This window comes from Benincasa hispida, chromosome 1, assembly GCF_027475165.1.
Source record: "Benincasa hispida cultivar pf3 chromosome 1, pf3_genome.v1.1, whole genome shotgun sequence".
Taxonomy (NCBI): Eukaryota; Viridiplantae; Streptophyta; class Magnoliopsida; order Cucurbitales; family Cucurbitaceae; genus Benincasa; species Benincasa hispida.
In genome coordinates this window covers 80,740,522-80,762,474 of record NC_143478.1, presented here as the reverse complement: position 1 = coordinate 80,762,474, position 21,953 = coordinate 80,740,522, and the positions used below count along the sequence as shown (strand labels likewise).

The window sequence follows — 21,953 nt, the reverse complement described above, 5'->3', positions numbered from 1 at the left end:
TGAATGCTAGCATGAGACGGTATGTGATTCCATATGGTTGTATTTGATCTGTTTACATTGAGGATTGTAAGACTAGTTACAAGGATAATTTTGACTGTTCTGAGATTTAATAGACGGTTTAAAAAAGATGTATGAGCATGTGATAATATGACCGAAGCACGTTAATGTATGAGCATGATTTAGAATTTTATGAAATATATTAAAATAACGATTGGGCATGACCCTGAATTATAAGTTAAGCGACACCACTACGGAAATGTCTTAAAGTTAGGTGAAAGTTGGAGCATTTTGTTGATGTGCTTATTGATGTGATTTATTATGAAAGTACATAAGTTATATGATGTATTATGAAATTTCAAATGTTTGATTGTTACATGAGTTAGTGCGTGAAAGTGATGTATTAGAGTGGATCCATTAATACTAGATTAATTACGTATGTTGAGGTTAACTAGCCTGACCTTGATCAGGAGATTTTAGAGGATTCATGATTAGGTGAATGTTATATGTAATATGAAGTTAGATGCAATCTCTTTTCTTTTCCAGACTATGTGACTGCATGAAAGTGATGCACATCCAAAGGCGCTAGTACATGAAAGAGATGTACTAGGGCTGATGTGTATGAAAGTGATACATACCTAGAGGGTACTGGGGTGTACAAAAGAGGTACATACTCAGTGAGTTATGTGTATACAAAAGAGGTGTATGCCTAACCATGTGTACAAAAGAGGTACGCATCCCTACCTTTATAGAGAGAATCTGGGGTGTACGAAAGAGGTACATACTCAGTGGGTTATGTGTATACTGGTGCCGGGAGATTGGAAGTCAATTTACTCGACAACCAAAATCCCGTGGACGCGGTATGCGATGCATGTTCCTAAGATATACGTTGATAGTCATGCGTCGATGGTCATACGTTGGAATGAAAATGCGCCAATAAATGTATGCGATGACCATGCATCCTGCCATAAGTTTTCTTACGTTCACGCCAAGTATAACATGAACGCAAGTTTCTTGGGTAATCTGAGATCGAACACAGGGACTTGTAACTATATGTTTGCAGTGATTATGTCTACGGCGGTTGAATAAAAGAATGGAGGGGATATTGCTACATTAATCCTACTCCTACTCCTATCTAACAGACAATACAATGAGAATATGCATGAAAGGTAGAAATACGACAGACCTTGATATGAAATAAATGTGTGGGAAAATAGATAAAATGCAGAGATGTTTTTATTGTAAAACTTAAGAGTGATCGCAAGGGCAACCCTAGTCAACGCAAGCCATGCAATCATGCTACACACATGTAAACCTAACTTTAAGACATATGCAGTGTATCTGCGATATTTCCGAGAATCCTATGCCTTCCTAGACCTCCAAAACCCGCTCACTAACTCTCGCCGCATGAGCGTGCTGCCGCATAACCCCTTATCCTACTTCCTGGACGCATGCAAATCCATTATGTATGGTGCATACGCTGTGTGAAGCAAACTGAGTTTATCTCTAAGATCCCCATTCTTGCCTATGTATTCCAATGCACTCTCTCGAGTCTTAGATTTAGGTTTTAGACTACTCTCTCAAGTATGCCTAAATGTGAATGATGCGCTCATAAAACAAGGTAATCACATGAACTTGGCTAACCTAAGCTTATTCCTATCTCTAGTGAACAACGCAACCATTGCTTAATGCGACCAACCACTTACCCTCTCGGGCAGTTGGTTGTTGCTGACTTTACTCATAGACAAGCATTGCGTTAGCCTATACACAGGCGTTGCCGCAGTTTCACACTAAGAAAATAAGGTTACTCACACACTCACGCAACACATACTTCTCAGTAGTTTGCTACATGCTTCATATCCCTAATCCACAGGACTAAGTATGCAATACCTAAGCAATCTCACTAAGTGTTGCAATGAAAGTAAAGATGCTAAGTAAGAAGATGGAGATGGAATCGAAGGAATAGAGAAATGCATTGAAAACACATTGTATTAATTTCTTAATTCAAAATGTCATACAATACAATATAGGAAAAGAAAGGAAAAAGAAATGACTGGCTGGAAGCAAGGATTTGCTCCCAGCGGATGTGCGTCAAGGCTAACGGTGGTGCCATGGATGGGCAGAGAAGCTGACTCTCTCGAGATCTAGCTCTGGTCGAAGGCTTTAGTCGTCACTCGGAATGGATGAAGGAGGTGAAGAACTCTCAACCATCTTCTCACGCAGTTTGTTCGGATCACGGGGAAAGTCCTTGGTTCACATGGATCCTCCCCCGGATGATTTGGAATTTTGCTCATCGGCTTCTATTTATAGAGTTTGGACCGCCGATAGCATTAATTGAACTGCTCTTAGTCTGACGTTCAGTGCATCAGTCTTTTCTGAACCTCTGCCACCAACGGCTTGGTAGGTGAAATGTCAGCTTCAGCTTTGGATTGCGTTCATTATATTGCGATCATTTGAAAAGAAAAAAAAGTTGAAGTGAGATTTTGGGAATAATAACTCCACTGTCAACGCAATGGGGAAACCCATGTTGATAAGAGTTAAGCTGTGAAAGGCACTTGCTTGAAGTTGGATGCCCGCATGGCACACGTAGGGGCAAGCCAAAATGAAGGCAAAATTGCTAGGATCAGCGCATTAGCGCAACTCCTCTATTTGGCGCAAGCCAAAACAAACGAAACAAGAGTTGAGTTAAATATAGAACAAAACCGAAGTTGGATACCCACATGACACATGTGGGGGTAAGCCAAAACGAAGAGCGTAACCAGGTTCAACGCTGCATTTGAATAAGTCATCGCAAAGTTTTGAAGTATTTTTGAATGAACGCACTCTTAAAAACTAAACACAAAAATGTGGTGAATGAATAAAAATTTTTGAGCAAAGGCTTACCAGATCTAAACTTAGACAAGATCTTTTTGAAGAAGTAGCCAAAGTGGAGGAGAGCATTGCGGTGATAGTCAAAGGTGGGTGTGAATTATATTCTGAGAAGCTGGTCATCGCAAAGGAAAGCATGAAGGTGAGTTAGAATTTCTTGAGTATAATGCATGCTTGAGGACAAGCATGATTTTAAGTTTGGGGGTGTGATGACATGCAGAAATGCATACCATCTTAGTTCTTTTACTTAGAATTATGAAGGTTATTAGGCAGAAATTGCGTCGATCATGATAGAAATTCACGAGAATATGAGTTTGCGTCGATCAACATGTCGAATCTCAGCTAACCCATTACTTTACGTTAATTATGCGTTCAATGTTCTATTTTTGTAGCCAATGCAGGAAATGAATGCAAACGCGGAAATCGGACCATCGCATAGACAATCGCATGCAGAGAAACACTCCATCACAAAGTCAAACGCATCAATCAACGCATGGATGTTGCAGTAATCAACCGTATGCGTCCATCGCATTGGAGTTACGCTCGTCAAGCGATTGTAGTCATCATGTAGAGTTGCGGTGTAAAGCGAATGCGGCTATTGAATGATTGCGGCTACGCGACAACGCATTCTAATGGAATCAACGCAAGGTAGGTGAAATGAACACATCAATTCATTTACCTCGAGAAAATCCAAAGCTGATGCTGACATTTCACCTACCGCGTCGTTGGTGGCAGAGGTTCAGAAAGGACTAACGCGCCGAACGTCAGACTCAGAGCAGTGCAATTAATGTTGTCGACGATCCAAACTCTTAAATAGAAGCCGATGAGCAGAAATTCAGATCATCCGGGGAGGATCCTTGGATCCGGAGATTGTCTTTCAACCGGGGATTTTCCCCACGATCCAAACAAACTGCGTGAGAAGATGGCTGAGAGTTCTTCACCTCCTTCATCCATTCCGAGTGACGAACGGAGCCTTCGACCAGAGTTAGACCTCAAGAAAGTTAGCTCCTCCACTTATCCATGGCACCACCGGCAGCCTTGACGCATATCCGCTGGAAGCAAAGTTTTGCTTCCAGCCGATCATTTATTTTTCCTTTCTTTTCCTATATTGTATTGTATGACATTTTGAATTAAGAAATTAATACAATGTGTTTTCAATGCATTTCTCTATTCCTTCCACTCCATCTCCATCTTCTTGCTTAGCATTTTAACTTTCATTGCAACACTTAGTGAGATTGCTTGGGTATTGCATACTTAGCCATGTGGATTAGGGATATGAAGCATGTAGCAACCCACCGAGAGGTGTGCGTTGTGCAAATATGTGAGTAATCTTATTTGCTTAGTGTGAAGCTACTGCAACGCCTGTTTATGGGCTAACGCATTGCTTGTCTATGAGTGAAGTCAACAACAATCAACTGCCCGAGAGGGTAAGTGGTTGGACGCATTAAGCAAGGTATGGGTTGTTCACTAGGGATAGTAACAACCATAGGTCAGCGAAGTTTATGCGATTGTCTTGTATTATGTATGCTTCATTCGTCCATTAGGGATACTCAGGAGGGTAGTCTAAGGACAGGATCTAGACTTGGGAAGGTCAGATCAGAATCTAGGCTCAGGAGAGCAAGATTAGAACTCATAAAATAAGAGATAGGTGCTTAGGAATGGGCACTATTTATTATTAACGCATCACATGCATTCTAGAGATAGGATACGATTGAATGTGGTCACCTTGCTTTCATGCATTTTGCATCATCGCATAGGACAAGAGTGGAGACTTAGGAATAAGCTCTATGGACACTTTGCGTTTAACACATGCGTCCTAGAATTAGGAGCACCGCATTTCCATTAGAAAATGACTTGCCGTGTATGGTTGTAACATGATCGCATAGTCTGATGCTGACTAAAGTTCCCTTGCGGTCACTCTTAAGGGTTGCAATGAAAACATCTCCGCATTTTATCCATTTTTCCATTCATTTATTTCATGTCAGGGTTTGTTGTATCTCTACCTTTCATGCATATTCTCATTGCGTTGTCTAATAGATAGGAGTAGGAGTAGGATTAACGTAGCAATATCTCCTTCATTCTTTTATTTATACCGCTGTATGCACAATCACTACAAACATATAGTAACAAGTCCCTTGTTCAACCTCGGATTACCCGAGAAACTTGCGTTCATGTTATACTTGGCGTGAACGCAAGAAAACTTGTGGCAGGATGCATGGTCATCACATACGTTGTTGGCGCATTTTCATTCCAACGCATGACCATCGACGCATGGCTATCAACACATATTTTAGGAACATGCATCACATAATGTGTCCAAGGGATTGAGTTGTCGAGTAAAAATTGACTTCCAATTTCCGCGCATCAAACACAGGGACTTGTAACTATATGTTTGCGATGATTGTGTCTACGGTGGTTGAATAAAAGAATGGAGGGGATAGTGCTATGAATGAAGGGGATATTGCTACGTTAATCCTACTCCTACTCCTATCTAATAGAAAATACAATGAGAATATGCATGAAAGGTAGAAATGCGACAAACCTTGATATGAAATAAATGTGTGGGAAAATAGATAAAATGCGGAGATGTTTTCATTGCAAAACTTAAGAGTGATCGCAAGGGCAACCCTAGTCAATGCAAGCCATGTAATCATGCTACACACATGTGAACCTAACTTTAGGACGTATGCGGTGTATTTGCGATATTGTCGAGAAGCCTATGCCTGCCTAAACCTCCATAACCAGCTCACTAGCTCCGCTGCATGAGTGTGCTGCTGCATATCCCCTTATCCTACTTCCTGGACACATGCAAATCCATTCTGTAGGGTGCATACGCTGTGTGAAGCAAACAGAGCTTATCTCTAAGATCCCCATTCTTACCTATGCGTTCCAATCCGCTCTCTCAAGTCTTAGATTTAGGTTTTAGACTACTCTCTAAAGTATGCCTAAATGTGAATGATGCGCTCATAGAATAAGGTAATCGCATGAACTTGGCTGACCTAAGCTTATTCCTATCTCTAGTGAACAACGCAAACATTGCTTAGTGCGACCAACCACTTACCCTCCCGAGTAGTTGGCTGTTGCTGACTTTATTCATAGACAAGCGTTACGTTAGCCTATAGACAGGCGTTGTCGCAACTTCACACTAAGCAAATAAGGTTACTCACACACTCACGCAACGCATACCTCTCGGTAGGTTGCTACATGCTTCATATCCCTAATCCACATGACTAAGTATGCAATACCCAAGCAATCTCACTAAGTGTTGGAATGAAAGTAAAGATACTAAGCAAGAAGATGAAGATAGAGTCGAAGGAATAGAGAAATGCATTAAAAACACATTGTATTAATTTCTTAATTCAAAATGTCATACAATACAATATAGGAAAAGAAAGGAAAAGGAAATGACCGGCTGGAAGCAAGGATTTTCTCCCAGCGGATGTGCGTCAAGGCTGCCGGTGGTGCCATGGATGGGCGGAGGAGCTGACTCTCTCGAGATCTAGCTCCGATCGAAGGCTCCGGTCGTCAGTCGAAATGGATGAAGGCGGTGAAGAACTCTCAGCCATCTTCTCACATAGTTTGTCTAGATCACAGGGAAAGTCCCCGGTTCACAAGATCCTCCCTCGGATGATTTGAAATTTTGCTCATCGACTTCTATTTATAGAGTTTGGACTGTCGATAGCATTAATTGGACTGCTCTGAGTCTGACGTTCGGCGCGGCAGTCCTTTCTGAACCTCTGCCACCAACGGTGTGGTAGGTGAAATGTCAGCACCAGCTTTGGATTTTCTCGAGGTAGATGCGTTGATGCGTTCATTCCACCTACCTTGCGTTGATCCCATTAGAATACGTTGTCGCGTAGCCATAATCATTCAATGGCCACATTTGCTTAACACCGCAACTCTACATGATTACCGCAATCGCTTGACGAGTTCAACTTCCATGCGATGGATGCATACGGCTGATTACCGCAACATCCATGCATTGATCGATGCGTCTGCCTTTGTGATGGAGTGTTTCTCCGGCTGCGATTGTCTATGCGATGGTCCAATTTTCGTGTTTGCGTTCATTTCCTGTATTGGCTACAAAAATAGAACATTGAACGCATAATTAATGCAAAGTAATGGGTTAGCTGAGATTCGACATGCTGATTGACGCAAACTCATATTCTCGTGAATTCCTATCATGATCGACACAATTTCTACCTAACAATCTTCATAATTCTAAATAAAAGAACTAAGATGGTATGCATTTCTACATGTCATCATATACATAACTAGATGTACTAAAGAGGTACATATTCAGTGGGTTATGTGTATACGAAAGAGGTGTATACATAACCATGTGTACGAAAAAGGTACACATTAAGTGGGTTATGTGTATACGAAAGATGTGTATGCATAACCATGCGTATGTAAGAGATTGTGTTTTCTTCGGGATTCACTAGAGGTTGCGGGTCCTACGGGACTTACTAGAGGTAGTGGACATACTTAACTACAGTAGGATTGAAATAAGTTTTTCATGCATGTATGAGTTCCATGAGGACTAGAGCAGTTTATATGTTTCACCAGAGGTGGGTATCTAGAGGACATAAATGCCCAGCCTGACCCCAGTAGTGGAGTTACTTACAGAGTATTTTGTACTCATTCTTTCTCATATTGCTGTTTCAAGTAAGGGTAGAGATTCACCGGTGATGGACAAGCAGAATTTGTGATTGAGCCACTGGGACTAGTTTTTACGCTTCCGCATCATGAGATTGAGAGTTCTTTTCATGTTTCTCTTAATTTTTAGTTTTGATGTTTAAAACTTACATTTAAGAATCATTTTTCAGACTTATTTATTATCCATTATGATTTATGGATACCATACTATTGATTTAGTATTTGAATTTAATGAAAGACTTTTGAACTTACCTTATTTAATTAGTATTTATTTCGCCATAACCGAGTGTCGTTTTGAGTTCCGTGCATGCATGTATTTAGTAACGGCCTAACTTAAGTCCTAGGGGTTTGGGTCGTTACAGGGTCATTCAACCCCCTAACATTCCAGGAATACCAAATCATGAATCTTGCAAGAGATCACACCTACCACTTCCCACTAGGCCTTTGCCCAAACTCCCGAACATCCCATCCATAATAAACAACGGATCAGGATCTGCCTGCACTAGTGCCAATGCCAATGAATCGCCCCCCTTATCACACAAAACATCAAACTGATTACGATCACTAACATACTTTACAAACCCCGTTATTCCAGGGGACCCATAAACTACTCTGCTCTTCAAGGGCGCCGTACCCGGTAACCCACTACCACCCCTATGCTCTACACCTCCTCTATCACGCCTATGCCGACTAACCATAGTAAACTCTTCAACCCTCCCTGCACCCTTAATCTCATCCACTGGGCCAATTCCCCTCGCACCTATACCTAAGTCATGCCCCTTCCTCACACTTTCAATTCCCCTATTCTCCTCCAAACACCCCCCATTGACTGCCACAATACATAACTCCTGACCCTTCTCCACACCCTATTTCTCACACACCGCCCCAGTATGCCCAAAAGAACCACAACAAGAACACCTACGAGGTTTTCACTCATACACAACTGAAATAATAAACTCCTGACCCCACATTCTAACAGTAACTGAAGGGGGCATTAACGAATCACCATCCACCTGAACACAAACCTTCGCATACGATAACCGTCGCAGCTCTCTTGTTGCAAAATCAAAAGAGACAGGTTTACCCACGACACTAGCTAACATTGCTAAACCTCTATCTGTCCACAACTCTAGGGGAACACGCTCCAGTTTAATCTAGATAGGAACAAAATAAAAAACAAAGGTTTCAGAAACAATACCTGGAGACCACTATCGTAATAAGATGGGCTTACCACCCAAAGTGCCACGGACCATTCTCCAGCACCCAATCCCGTGACTCTACCTTATGAAATTTAAAGATAATCAAACCGTTATCCAACAAGGTAATAGTTGGCATCTCTACACGTCCCCAAATTCTCTGAATAAGACGACAAATAACAGAATACGAGAGTTGGCATCCACAAACTGACCAACTAGAGATTTCTCCCATATGCAGACACCTTCATCAATAATCTCCTCACAAGGTTCAACAATAACTTTATCATTTTCAACCAATGGGGGAATGAACTCCAAATTACCTCTCAACTTAGAACCAAAAAGGCCTGCCCACAAATTTTCCCCTTTCACACCAGATCCAGAACCACCAGAACCACACCCCTCCTCCAACCGAACCACCTTTAGACCAAACCCCCTAGCTAAACCGATTTTAGGAACCGACTCCTCCCGCTCACAAAGAACCTGAGTGTCCATCAATCAACCCTTACTTCCACAAAGCCCAGCCCACGAAACCTCCTCACTATCTAACTTCTGCCCCCTGAGCCTCCCAACTCCGGCCCAACACCACGCGGCCCACCCACCAAAGCCCCTACGCCTATCGACCCTTTTTCCAGCTCCCCTACACCATTCCACTCCCTTCACTCAGCCTCATCCTACTCCCATCAGGCACGCTCAATCCAGCTCCCTTAAGGACCACCTCAACACCCCTCACAACCCAGTTTTCATCCGGGCCCCCAACATCCTCAAGGCTCCCAGATACCCCTTTCACTTCCTGCCCATCAACTAACCCAATACCCAGCCTACTCGGTTCAACCCTTACAACCCGAAATTCCTTCTTCAACCCAACACTCCCCATACCAGACCCTTTACCTTCCTCAGAGCGACCGTCAGACAACCCAAAATCCTTTACCTCCAAAGAACGAGCACCCAATCCCACACCGATCTCCAGTCTAAGCAGACGAAAGGGTTGACGAGTAACTCACCCTCCATTCTTCTCCTTAAATCTTAGAGACGACCGCTTACGCACCATCATCACCAACTCTCACCGTGTTAAACCCACACCTCAATAAGATCACCGTCTGCTAACCAACAAAACCCAGCCTCACCAGTCGACCACGAACACCTCTACCAGTCCTGCACAAAACCCATACAGCTTCGAACCTACCGGTCAACAAGTTGTGAGCTCCTTTACCAGTCAGTCGATGGCGGCCGTCAAACGCAGCTACGGATCCAGGAAACCAAATGACCAGCGGCACGACGGTAAGAATCCAGGAACGCAGCTTCTGTCAGAAGACGGCGAACATAGCAGCGACGACCACCTTATAGAACGTAGCAGCAGCTAAGAAGCTTCTGTCAATCCAGGAACAACACCAGTCACAAAATGACGACCGACGAAGACGAAACGGCGGCTCCCTACTCGTAGCGAACGTAGCAGCGGTGGCGAACCCTAGACGAAGCGGCGATGATCGTTTTCTCACAACCCTAGACGAAGCGGCTAGTTTTGCATTTTTTCATAGTGTTCTTCCTTTTAAAAAAAAATTAATCTCACAAACATTTAGGCATGTTTGTTTCACAGGTATTTAAAGTCCATCTGACATGTGTCTTTTAATACTCTCCACACTTGTGATATTGTTATACATGGGACATGAATAAAGTCTAAATAATTAATAAATTAATATAAATATATTATTACTATTAATTCTAATTAATCATTAAATATAAATATAGTATTTAGACTTAATAAATTTCAAATGGTATATATATTATTGGTATTTTATGTTAACTCTAACTATTGGTTGACTGAGAAAAGGTAATTCATGACCAATTTCCATTAATTAAGTCATAACTTTTTAAAGCAATTACGAATTACATACCATCAAGGTATTAAACATGTGAAACGTAACGTAAATTTTCATCTCATGACTACATTCTAAACTAGAAAAATGCAACAATCCATCCCTATCCATAGCTTGATATTAAAGTTTTTATTAGTGATGCTATTTCTTAAAAAAATGAAATATTAGAATACAAAATTGTATTATAAAAGATAACAACATTACTTTTTATTAAATTAAAATATGTATTATAAATTATATGACATCACATCATAACAATTTTACCAATTTTTTAACAATAAAATATTTTAATAAAAGTTCATATTTTAGTTGTTTAAATTGAAATTCAATTTCCAAATCTGCTACCAAACTTTTAAGAAAACATGGTATACAAATTTGTTTAGAATCTTTATGTTAAAATTGTCTATCAAACCAACCTTAATTTATCATTGAAGAGAGGAAAAAAAAAAAAAACAAAAAACAAAAAACAAAAAAAAAAAAAAAAAAAAACAAAAGAGATAATTCATTAAAAAAATGTAAATTATGACCAACGGAGGCTAAAATATCAACATATCTGTAGAGAAATTTTGCTTCATTTCTTAACTTCAATTATAAAGATCACTTAGAAATAAGAAAACAAAATTTGGGGAGAAGATTTTCATTACCTTATTCACATCCTTGGACAAGAGAAAGAGAAAAGCTAATATATTTGATATTTCTCTGTGAAAACAATTTGCTCAACTGATTGAATCCATTCCCAGTAGAACACTCTATTAAGTTGATTTTTATAAAAAGGCACCACAAACTATAGAACAAAAACCTGAATTTCAGTAAAATTTTCAAACCCATCATCTTTCCGCTTAAAATTTTCTAGCTACCAACCATCACTCCAAGATTTCTAAGGATATACAGAAGACAGCAGGCTTTGGAAATGAATCGCTTTCACTTGATGTCGTCTGATAACGCATCAGATCTGCTGCATATATCCCCTCGACAGAGTGGACATACCCTGCATAATACCACGGACAAGCAAGTGAGATCGATTGAGCTTCAGTAGCATTAAAAACATACGCATCGACCAAGTCAACAGTAAGATTCATTTATTCAGCGTGTCGTGACTTGCAGCACAATGTATCTAATGTTTGAGATTGTGAACTCAGGCCCACCCCATGAATAATATCTGTGAAAGCCAGTGTATGATGTGTACTAGACGACATGTCCCAAAAATACCAGAAAATGGGGGCATTCCTCTGTGTATGCTAATTTGTATCAGTTCAAGAAGCAGAAAACGGTACGTGGACCCAATAATACCTGTGGATCTCCTTCAGCCACTTGTCAACACATGCTGCGTGAAACTCATGAAGGCAAGGCAACACTCTCATGCTATCTCCTTCCTCGTACTCGACCAGGCATATGTAGCATCTGTAGATTTATAGTAGCGAGAGCAATACACAAGGACACATCAGACAAACGTAGACTAAACATGAAAGAATGTGTGCAAAGAGGAAAAGAAGAGGATGGAATAGACTCATATAAAAACTCTCTATTGAAGGAGAGCCTCAAATGAATATAAGTGGTAAGAATGTCCTATACAAGAAAGAGAAGTTCAATAGTGTCAAAGACTACACACACAAAAGTCAACTGATTGTGCTGAAAAAAGAAGTAAAAATAAGTGCTTACTGGGCAGCTTCCTCGCTTTGATGCTTTTGCAACTTGGAATAAAATTTAACCGGCAAAGAATCTACAACATCGTTTGGTGCAGGCAGAGAGCCAATAGAAGATGCGGGGCGGGAGGATAAAACTACAGATTGCTGGTGAATTTCATCCAGAACCTAATTAAAATAAGTACAGAGATTCAACTAGTATAGATAAAATGTAAGCAAACTAAGCAGAGAAGGTGATAACATATTAATTTACCTCAAATAAGGCTTCAGCTAACATTACAATTCTTGATATACTGGCTCTAGCACTGGTGTTATCGTTCGTATTTGTGTCACGATTATTGATACGACAAGTACAATGCCCGGTTCTATGTTGACCGGATAATATACATGATCTCTCATGCCCAGATAGGTTCTCAAAGCGACTTCCCAGCCGCTGTAGGGCACGAACCTGCATGAGAGTGAGTTGAAGAGAGAGAAAAAGTAAGATACCCAGCATAATTTTTGTACCTGCCCCGAGCACTACTATGAAATATGACCAAACATAACATTCACTGTATACTATTGCCTCTCTACTATAACATAAAAATGAACTCCATCAACAATAATTACAAACCTGGGACCGTATTCTTCTTCTACGTTCGAGGAAATTTGACCTATGTTCCAGCAAATCATGATATCTAGCTTCTCTAGGTCGGGTAGTTTCCACTTCAAAATCTTGGGTGCTGAACAGGGAACTGGATAGACTAGAAGCTGGAAAACCTGATGTTGTTGGCGAGGTCATAACATTATCTTCAGATGCCAAAGCCCTTGTCTCGGCAGTCCATACATGTTGGTCATCGCCACTGTGACTTGCATCTCTCTCATCTCCCTCTTGTTGAGGAGGACAAAATGTGAAGTCAGATAACGATGATCTACGAAGAACTCTATCGCGGAGTCTTCCAACACTAAGTGTCCGACTGAAACGAAAATTGCGGTCAACCGGTTCCCTAGATCCAGTCCGTCTATCTGATTGTCTAATCTCACTGCTTTCATTTTCAGGTAGAGTTCGAGGATGGGAAAGGTCTCCATCTGGCCCTACTCTAGAATTATCGCAAGCACCAGCCATGTCATGGGTAGAAGAAACTGACTGATTGTCTTGTAAGTTATCAGAAAGACCAGAAGGTTGTGTATTTAACCTAAAATTAGCAGGACTATCTCCATAACACTGAGTATGAGTTTCACTAGCTAGTGATGCAGGAAGCAAGTCCCTACCTTGCTGAGTTTCATCTTGACCACCCATGCCTCTAGCGGGCCTATCTGATAAATGAGGCTCGTCTTCATTATTCAACATTGAGAGATTTGTTGAAGACACAGGATAAGATCTAGATGATCCTAAACTGTTTGCTCTACTAATTCTGAAGCTTACATTACCAGGAATGAAACTAAAGCGAGAAAGGAAGTTACTCGAAGGGTTCAACGATTGCAGGGAAGATACACGAGCAGAGGTACTTCCAGCTCTGGGGGCTGTAACAGCAACACCTGCTTGATCCCATCCATCCAGCTCAACGTTCGATGATATGCAAGGCATTTCAACAGATTCCTCAGCTTTAACCCTTCTGTAACCCTCAACTTTCATCTGATCTAATGCTTGAGCAGTCTGATTTGCAGATGAATAATCGTGAGCATTCTTTTTGTTCTCACTTTCAGAATCCTGCAGAATAACCCATAAACTAGTAAAACTTAATTACATAGTGTATCAGCCTCCAATGTTGGTCATACAGATGACTAGGATTTAAGACTGCACATCAGAAAATCCAATAGCAAAATAAGTTGTGCAGTCCAACTAAAAGGAGAGACACGTTTTATTCCTGAGTAATCAATAATTCAAATCGCATGGGCAAACCATGCTGGAGTTCTATAGCATTTAACCTGCAACATTATTTCCTGGGAAATATAAACAATAAGATTAACATGAATGAAAACACCACACAATGTAAAGTTAAAACACCACGGACTCAGACTCATACATGAATGCAAATCCAGACTGAGACAACATAAGAGAAATGACAAAGTTTCGTGCAAATAGGAAGTCTCATCTTCATACCGTAGAATCACAAACAATGAAAATCAAGCAGTTGACTTCTCCATTGAAAAATTCTTCAAATTAATTCAGAAAACTTATCAAAATGCTTCATTAATACGAAGTGTAATAAAGCAAAGTTCTATTTCTTCATAATTTAGCACTCATGATCACAAAATCTCATGCAAGCTACAAGTCAAAAACCAATAGCTAAAACAAAAAAAGGAAAAAACCCACAAAGATGCAGAAATTCGAATCTCAACATCATTCTCCAGCCCCATGAAATCATATCAACCACAACAAAGGAGGGAAAAAAAAACAGCTTCCCATCTAAAAGAAACGAGGGAAAATCACGTACATTATCGTCATTGTCGCTGTGGTGCGATCCAGAGGGGGTACCGAGGCAAGCAGACCGAAAAACTCTCCGGCCTTTGGATCTCCCCCTCCGGATTCTGCCAGAACACGAGGGAGTCTCCGGCGCCGGCAGCGAATTACTCGACGATTTACTTCCACTGGATCCCATCCCTCGGAAGCAAGGGCGATGATTACTCCATGAAAAAAGAGGGAAAATGGGAAGATTGGAACAACCCAGATCTAGAAGATTAGAGATGAATGTAAGATTAAAGGGAAAGAATAAGAAGAATTGGGAAAGTAAGAAAAAGGGGAAAGCGTGGGATTGGGACGCATATAGTGATGAGTAGATGGGAGAAAGAGACAAAGTAACTTGCAGAGCAGAGATGTGGAAATGGAGTCCCTTTCTTGGTGTATTGATAATTGATTATCCAAATGCTAAGCAAAGCAAAGCAAATGAAAGGAACCCAAGTAGAGAGAAATTTTGAGTGTGGATTTAACAATAGATTACATATTGATTTCAGATTGAAAAACGAAGAACATGGCGTTTTCTCTGCCTCCCTTTGGGGGAAAAATTCAAACACCCCACCCTTCGAAAATTGCACCCCCTGGGCCACTGGGCCCAATTCTGTACTTTCTTCTTGGGCCTTCCCTTGTCTTCCCGTTTGGATCTTCCCCTCCATTTTTTTTAATCACAAATATGCATGAATACGACTATCCAGCAATCCAACTATCGATCTTTTTAATATTAATTGATTCAAATATTCTTATATGTCTTACATATGGTCAATATATTTCATTTTTTCACCATAAAATTTTTCTAATAAAACAGAGCATCTGTATATTAAGTGTAGGACACAAATGATGGAATGAGTAATAAAATTTTGTTTCTATTGATAAAACGAGAACGGAGAAGATAAATGCGTTCCTCATCTTTGCTTTCTCCCCGATTATTGTTATTAATATATGTGTTTCGACTATTTGAAACTTTGTGTAATATTTAATGTTTTTTTTTTTTTTTGTTAACCAATTATATGTTTATATATATTTGAACTTTAAATGGTTTGAGGTCATGTCATAATATTTAAATTTAAATTTTTAGGAATCATAGTCTTTATTATTTTTATATTATCTAAACTACATATGCATATGGAATATTGCTCGGCTTTTACTAATTTTTCCCAAATTTTTATCTTAAATTAAACATTTTTATTGGAAATTGACTATTTAAATAGAGATTTTCTGTATAACATAAATAATTATATTATATTTGTTTTTTTTTTCTAACAAAAATAAATAAATAATAACTCTTTGCATAAAATCTGATCCCTATTAATTTTCCACTAAAAGTTTTCACAACAATCTCCAAAAATTAAATAATAAATTTTGTGAGAATAGGAAATAGAAGTAGATGCAGGGACGAGGACGAAAAAGAAATACCTATCCATGTCTCGTGAACATCCCCATGGAAAATCTAGCCTAATTAGTACAAAATATTATTTAAAAGGTGGAATCTAAATACATATGGTAAACATAACCAAACTTAAAATCACACAAGACACGTAATGTAATTATATCTATTAAAGGTATATGAATAATTGTAGCTAATCAAAGTGCATCAATGATTATTGTTAATCTATTGGTTGGTGTATTACTTATTAAAGTTGATCAACATGTTAGTTATGTCAATAATTATACTTAATCACTCTATACATATATGGTTCAACATGTGTAGGTGAAAATTTAAATTTACAACTTCTTAATTAAAAATATATGTTTTTAACTTTTTTTTTAAGCATGTACCTTAATGAGTCCATTCGATATTAATAGGTAGATAAATTGATTGATTATATTTAACTATATAAGAAAAAGGCCGATATGTAAGTGTAGGCATATCTAACCTTTCAAGAAAATGTATCAGAGTAATTAGTTAATAAATGTGTGGACATGGATATAGTATATCATCGAATTGATTAATACACCGTGGTAATATCAATATGGTATTTGCATTACATAAATAAAATGAATCTACATATTAAAATTCTCTCATTAAGCTAAAATAGCATAGCTCAATTAACATAATACTTGTACTATCAGCCTCAATATTAGAGATTCGATTCTCCACCTATTTAATCTAATACCTTTGAAAAAAATTCACTAATTTTGTAAGGAAAAAATGGGGTAAATATTTAAAAAGTTTTTGTTTGTAATTTGAGAAAATATTAAAAAAAAAAAGGCTAGGTTATTTCAAACTTAACTTTGAACTTTCAAAAGTTTTTAAAATGTTATTGAACTTCTAAAAAGAGTTTAAAAAGTATATTTATCATTAATTTTGGATGAAAATTATTAGTGTTTTGTGTCAAAATATCTTAAACTTACAACTAGTTTACAAAAATTCTTTTACGGTTAGTACATGAACAAAAAACCGTTAATACCCTCTTATTTTTCTATTTTCTCTCTTAGCTCTCCCCTATCTTCTTCAACACCTTCTTACTCTCATTGTTGTTAATGGTTTGACATTTGTTTATCTCACAAAATAAACAAACAAAACTACCCATTTTGGTTCAAATATATAGAATATAACAAGAAGAAAAAGAATAATGGAAACACCAATAATCTTAGAACTTAAATGTTTTAACAAGATTGTACGTTAGTAGTTGTGTGGGTTAATAACCGAATATATTTTCTTTATTTAGATATTCATCGTTTCGATATATTGTGGGGGGAGATTTTGATTTTAGAATTTCGTGAAATGTTATTTTTATTACGAGATATTAATAGTTTATGTTAATATACTAACATTAAAAGTATTTTTAAATTATTTTTAAATTTAAGGGTATTCTTGATACTTCTAAAAGTTAGAGGGAGTTTTCAAATAAAACAATAATAGTTTTCATCTAAAATTAACAAACAATACAAATATTTTGAATTTTTTTTGGAAATTTAAGGATATCTTTAAAACTTCTAAAAGTTGGAAGAATATTTTTTATACAGTATACGAAGTTCAAGGGTATTTTTTTTTTTAATTTAGAAAAAATTAACTTCCAACTGTGTTGTGTACTCTATAATTATTATCTATTCTTTGTTTCTTTTGTTTGGTTATCAATCATTTAACAAGCAATCAAAACGAGTTGAAAAGTTAACACCTAACTTACCGAATTTTTTCTTTTATATGTATCTTTAAATAAATGCGACTGTGAAAGATGTAAAGCTTCTACCTTAGAGAACTAATAGAAGCTTATCTAACACGATATGTTCTTATTGACAAATATTTGTCCTTACAATTGTTAGGTTTTTCTCTTAAAAAAGCATCTATTTTTAGTTTCTACTAAAAAAAAATCTATTAAAAAGTGGGTCGAATTACAAAAACTACTCTTGAAGTATGGTGGTAGTTGCAATTGTACTATTTAACTTTCAATCTTAAGAATTGAATCCTCAAACTTAAATAAATGTTATAATTGGATCAAACTAGACCTATAAGTGTTATAATTGGGTCAAACTGAACCTTCAAACTCAAATAATTGTATAGGTAACATTTGTGTAAGTTTGAGGGTTCAATGTTTATCATTTACAAGTCTAATTTTTATAATTATTGTTAGTTTGAGAGTCTAATTTTAATACTTAGGGTCGTCTGGTTTGAGGGTTTTCTGCATGGGAATTGACACAAACATCCAAATCTCATATTTGGTTCAAGTTTTTAACTATTTACTTGAGAATAAGCTATTTTGGTACATCCCCATTTTCCAGAAACGAAGTGTTTTCTATTCCCTTCCAAAACTGTGGGTTTTCTCTTTTCTCCTCTCCATATTTTTTTCATTTTATATATAATTTCATTTGAAATATAATTAATTAATATTATTTTAACAAAATCAATATATATTTATTTTAATAAATAAAAAATAATATATTAAAAAAATTCATTTTTCGATAATAATGAGTTATTTTAATTTTTTTAATAATCAACCAATTATTTATTGAGATTTAATTGAATCTTCATTCAGAATATATAATTATATTGATTATTTATAATTAATTATTTATTTATTATGATTAATTTATATTACTTCATTCTTTATTAACATATCATATTTATAAAACTTTTTTAATATTCTTTATTAATATGTCATATTTTATCTATTTTTTACTTTTTATATAATATATTGTTTATTAAAATATACTTTCTTTTATTATTTAATTAAAATTAAAATTACCAATGTTGAACTTAATTAATCACAAAAATAAATAAATATTAGATTATAATTAATAAGACGTTCCTTACATATAATAATCAGTTAATTTTAATTATAAATTACTCCATTTTTTATACTTATAATTAAAATTATCATTATTCTTAATTAATTATTTTTTTTTATCAATATATTGGATGATATTTATTGTTTATTTAATTAATCTATTAAGATTATATAATATTTTCATGCTTAATTTCATATATTAAATATAAACATAATTTTTATCATAAAATTCTGATAATATTTTTCATGCACAACTAAACACCGTCATCATTGATTTCCAAAGTATCCTTTATTCAAAGTTTATTCCGAGGCATCTATAAAACCTTAAGCCTTTATAAAAATTTAGACGTCTAATTTTCATCATTAAAAATTTATGGTGTGTTTGCAACTACTCCATATTTCATGGATGGTTTTCGTAGTTTTCCATTAAATGTAAATGGTAATTATTGTGTGAAGTCAGTCCAATACCAAAGCAAAAATAAGATTTTAAACTTCTAAAAGAGTTAAACTCCTTTATAATTTTACCATTCATTCCAAAAAAAAAAAAAAAAAAAAAACAAAAAAACAAAAAAATAAAAACAAACAAACAAACAAAAAAAACTATAAATTTCATTTTAATTAATGATGCTTTCTTTTCCCTTTTCATTATTGTCAAAATAACTCCAATACATTTTAATCATAAAACATGTATTAATTTATGTTCTCCAATAAAATTTTAGTATTTTAAATTGTATTTGAAGGGCAGAAAAGTCATCCTAGATCTCTAAACTTTACTTATCATTTGTTCTACAAAATAATTTAAAAAATATTTTAAAGAAATATGATAGAACTCTTAACCAATTAATTTAAAAAGAAGAATAATTTCAGTTATACCCTAAAAAAGTACTTCATAATGGTAAACCACATTAAAAATTAAAAAAAAAAAAAAACTTTTTTTAAAGACTGTTTCAAATGTGTTTCTAATGATTTTTTTAATTCCATCGTAAATAATAAAAGAACCTCTAAAACAACTAGCAAAAGTTCCCTTGATGCCCTTTTTTGAATATTGCCACTAGAACAGAATCATCATCCACCTGTTTAGGGAAGCATATGTATTCAAAAAGAGGAATTATGTGAAAATGGAACTATAATTCAAACACCTATCATACAAACATCAAATCTTTTGAGGATTTTCATAAAGATATGAATTATACTTATATGAAAAAAACATATAATTTAAAATTAATAAAAGGAGGAAAGAAAAGGGTTATTTAATATATAAATACAAAAGAAGAAGAAATGTGAAAAAAAAAATAAACGAAAAGGATGAAACTTTTGGCACATGGAGAGAATCTTTATCCATGAGAGCCAATCTTCAAATTTTAGTGAAATGATTGTACATTTCTTACAATCTCTTTTTTGGGTCACAGGAAATATGATTTGGATATTTGACCTTTTTCTTCTCTCATCACTTTTTGAATACATTGTTCTGTGATTTTCTTTTCTAAAAGGAAAAGTTCATTTTTAATCCTAAACTTCGTAAGTGATAAATTAACAGTGTATCAATAATTGTATCAATTTATTAAAATATTTTAATAGTTTAGAGTTAAAATCGACACGTTTGAGATTTATTGATAAAATTGAAAAAGAAAAAATGCACTACTGAATGAGCCGTTAGTCAGTGGAGAAAAGTTTGAAAAATAGTTTTTTCTTTTTCTTTTCTTTTTTTAAAGATGTTTGAAAAATATTTGTTGGGGAAAATTTTGAAAAATTATATGTTTAGATTTTCATCTTACAAAATTAGTACGTTTTTTGGAAAACTCATAAACGTACTAAAATTAGTACGTTTTTTGGAAAACTCATCTTACAAAATTAGTACGTTTAAATTTTCATCTTACAAAATTAGTACGTTTTTTGGAAAACTCATAAAAATAGTTTTTCGTCAATCTCAAGCGAGATCGATCATTGAGAATTAGTTAAAAAATCAATTTTTTTCAACTTGTTGATTGTTTTGGACTTTCTCTATACGTCTCACCTGATTATACAATGAGATTTTCTATTTTTTTTTAATCTTCCCAAATCTTATACTATTTTCAAATTTTCTCCAAATTCGATTATGTTTACTAAATATTATATCAAATTATTACGTAATTTTTCAAATTTTTAGCATAAATTATGTTTTCACAATTTTATGAATTTCCAAAATTCCAAATGCGTTTTCCAATTATCAAATTAGTTTTTTCAAATTGATTCAACATTTCTAAATTTTGAAAAAGATCTATTTTTTTCGAAAAAATGGGTAAGATTTGAGATATATATAGAATCTTGATGTTAATCCTGCCCGAGATTCCACCGAAAAAGCTCAAATATATGAATTCTGGTGTTAATTATGTCTGAGATTTCAGATGTACCGAGAAAATCTCAAACAATCGATAAGCTGGAAAAGTTGATTGTTTAACTAAAATCTCGTAATTGATCTTGTCCAAGATGGACTGAGAAAAATTATTTTTACGAGTTTTAAAAAAATATGCTAATTTTGTAAGATAAAAATTTAAACGTGTTATTTATGACAATTTTCCATTTGCTAGCTCGTGCACGATATTACATTGGATGTTTCATCATCAAATCTTCTCCATTCCAGGAAACCATCTTTATCTAAAGCAAATTCAATATGAGAAGAGAACTTTCCTCCTCTAAAGAAAGAATTTTGACTTTGAGGGCAATTTCACCTTTGAAAAAAAGATGAGGCATGTCCCCAAGTTAGAGAGTTCGACTCCTTTTCACTGTAGGATAATAATCTTTTGAAATAAGGTGGAATGACTCTTTCCTCTAGAGGTGTTTTCTTGCTAGGTTTCAAAAAAGTATGTGATTAATAAGGCATAAAAAGTGTACATCTTACACTATGTTTGTGGTCCTAACTGATATTTAAAAAGCCTTCGAATGTGTCATAAACGTTTCAAGGAGAGGCAAAAATTTGCCCCACCCCTGACGAATCGTTGAAAAATGAAAAATGAACATTGATGTGTCGTGGTGTGATGCCCAGGCAAAGGAGCTTTCGGTGGGACGTGCATGAA

The 21,953-nt window shown here is 35.9% G+C and overlaps 1 protein-coding gene across 3 annotated transcripts; it reads right to left on the bottom strand.

The window, feature by feature from the left end:
* Window positions 1-11,263: 11,263 nt before the first annotated feature.
* LOC120068047 (RING/U-box superfamily protein) lies at window positions 11,264-15,212 on the bottom strand. 3 transcript variants are annotated; one of them, XM_039019726.2, is made up of 7 exons: window positions 15,013-15,169; window positions 14,655-14,890; window positions 12,851-13,927; window positions 12,491-12,685; window positions 12,254-12,405; window positions 11,885-11,995; window positions 11,264-11,582 (listed from the first exon to the last, which is right to left on the bottom strand). In XM_039019726.2, exons 2-7 carry the CDS (start codon window positions 14,817-14,819, stop codon window positions 11,516-11,518), a joined length of 1,767 nt encoding a protein of 588 aa, XP_038875654.1. In that variant the 5' UTR covers window positions 14,820-14,890; window positions 15,013-15,169; the 3' UTR covers window positions 11,264-11,515. The 3 variants fall into 3 exon arrangements, with proteins under 3 accessions (XP_038875654.1, XP_038875647.1, XP_038875660.1); XM_039019719.2 differs by having other exon boundaries at window positions 14,655-15,212; XM_039019732.2 differs by having other exon boundaries at window positions 12,254-12,384; window positions 14,655-15,201.
* Between the last annotated feature and the right edge of the window lie 6,741 nt (window positions 15,213-21,953).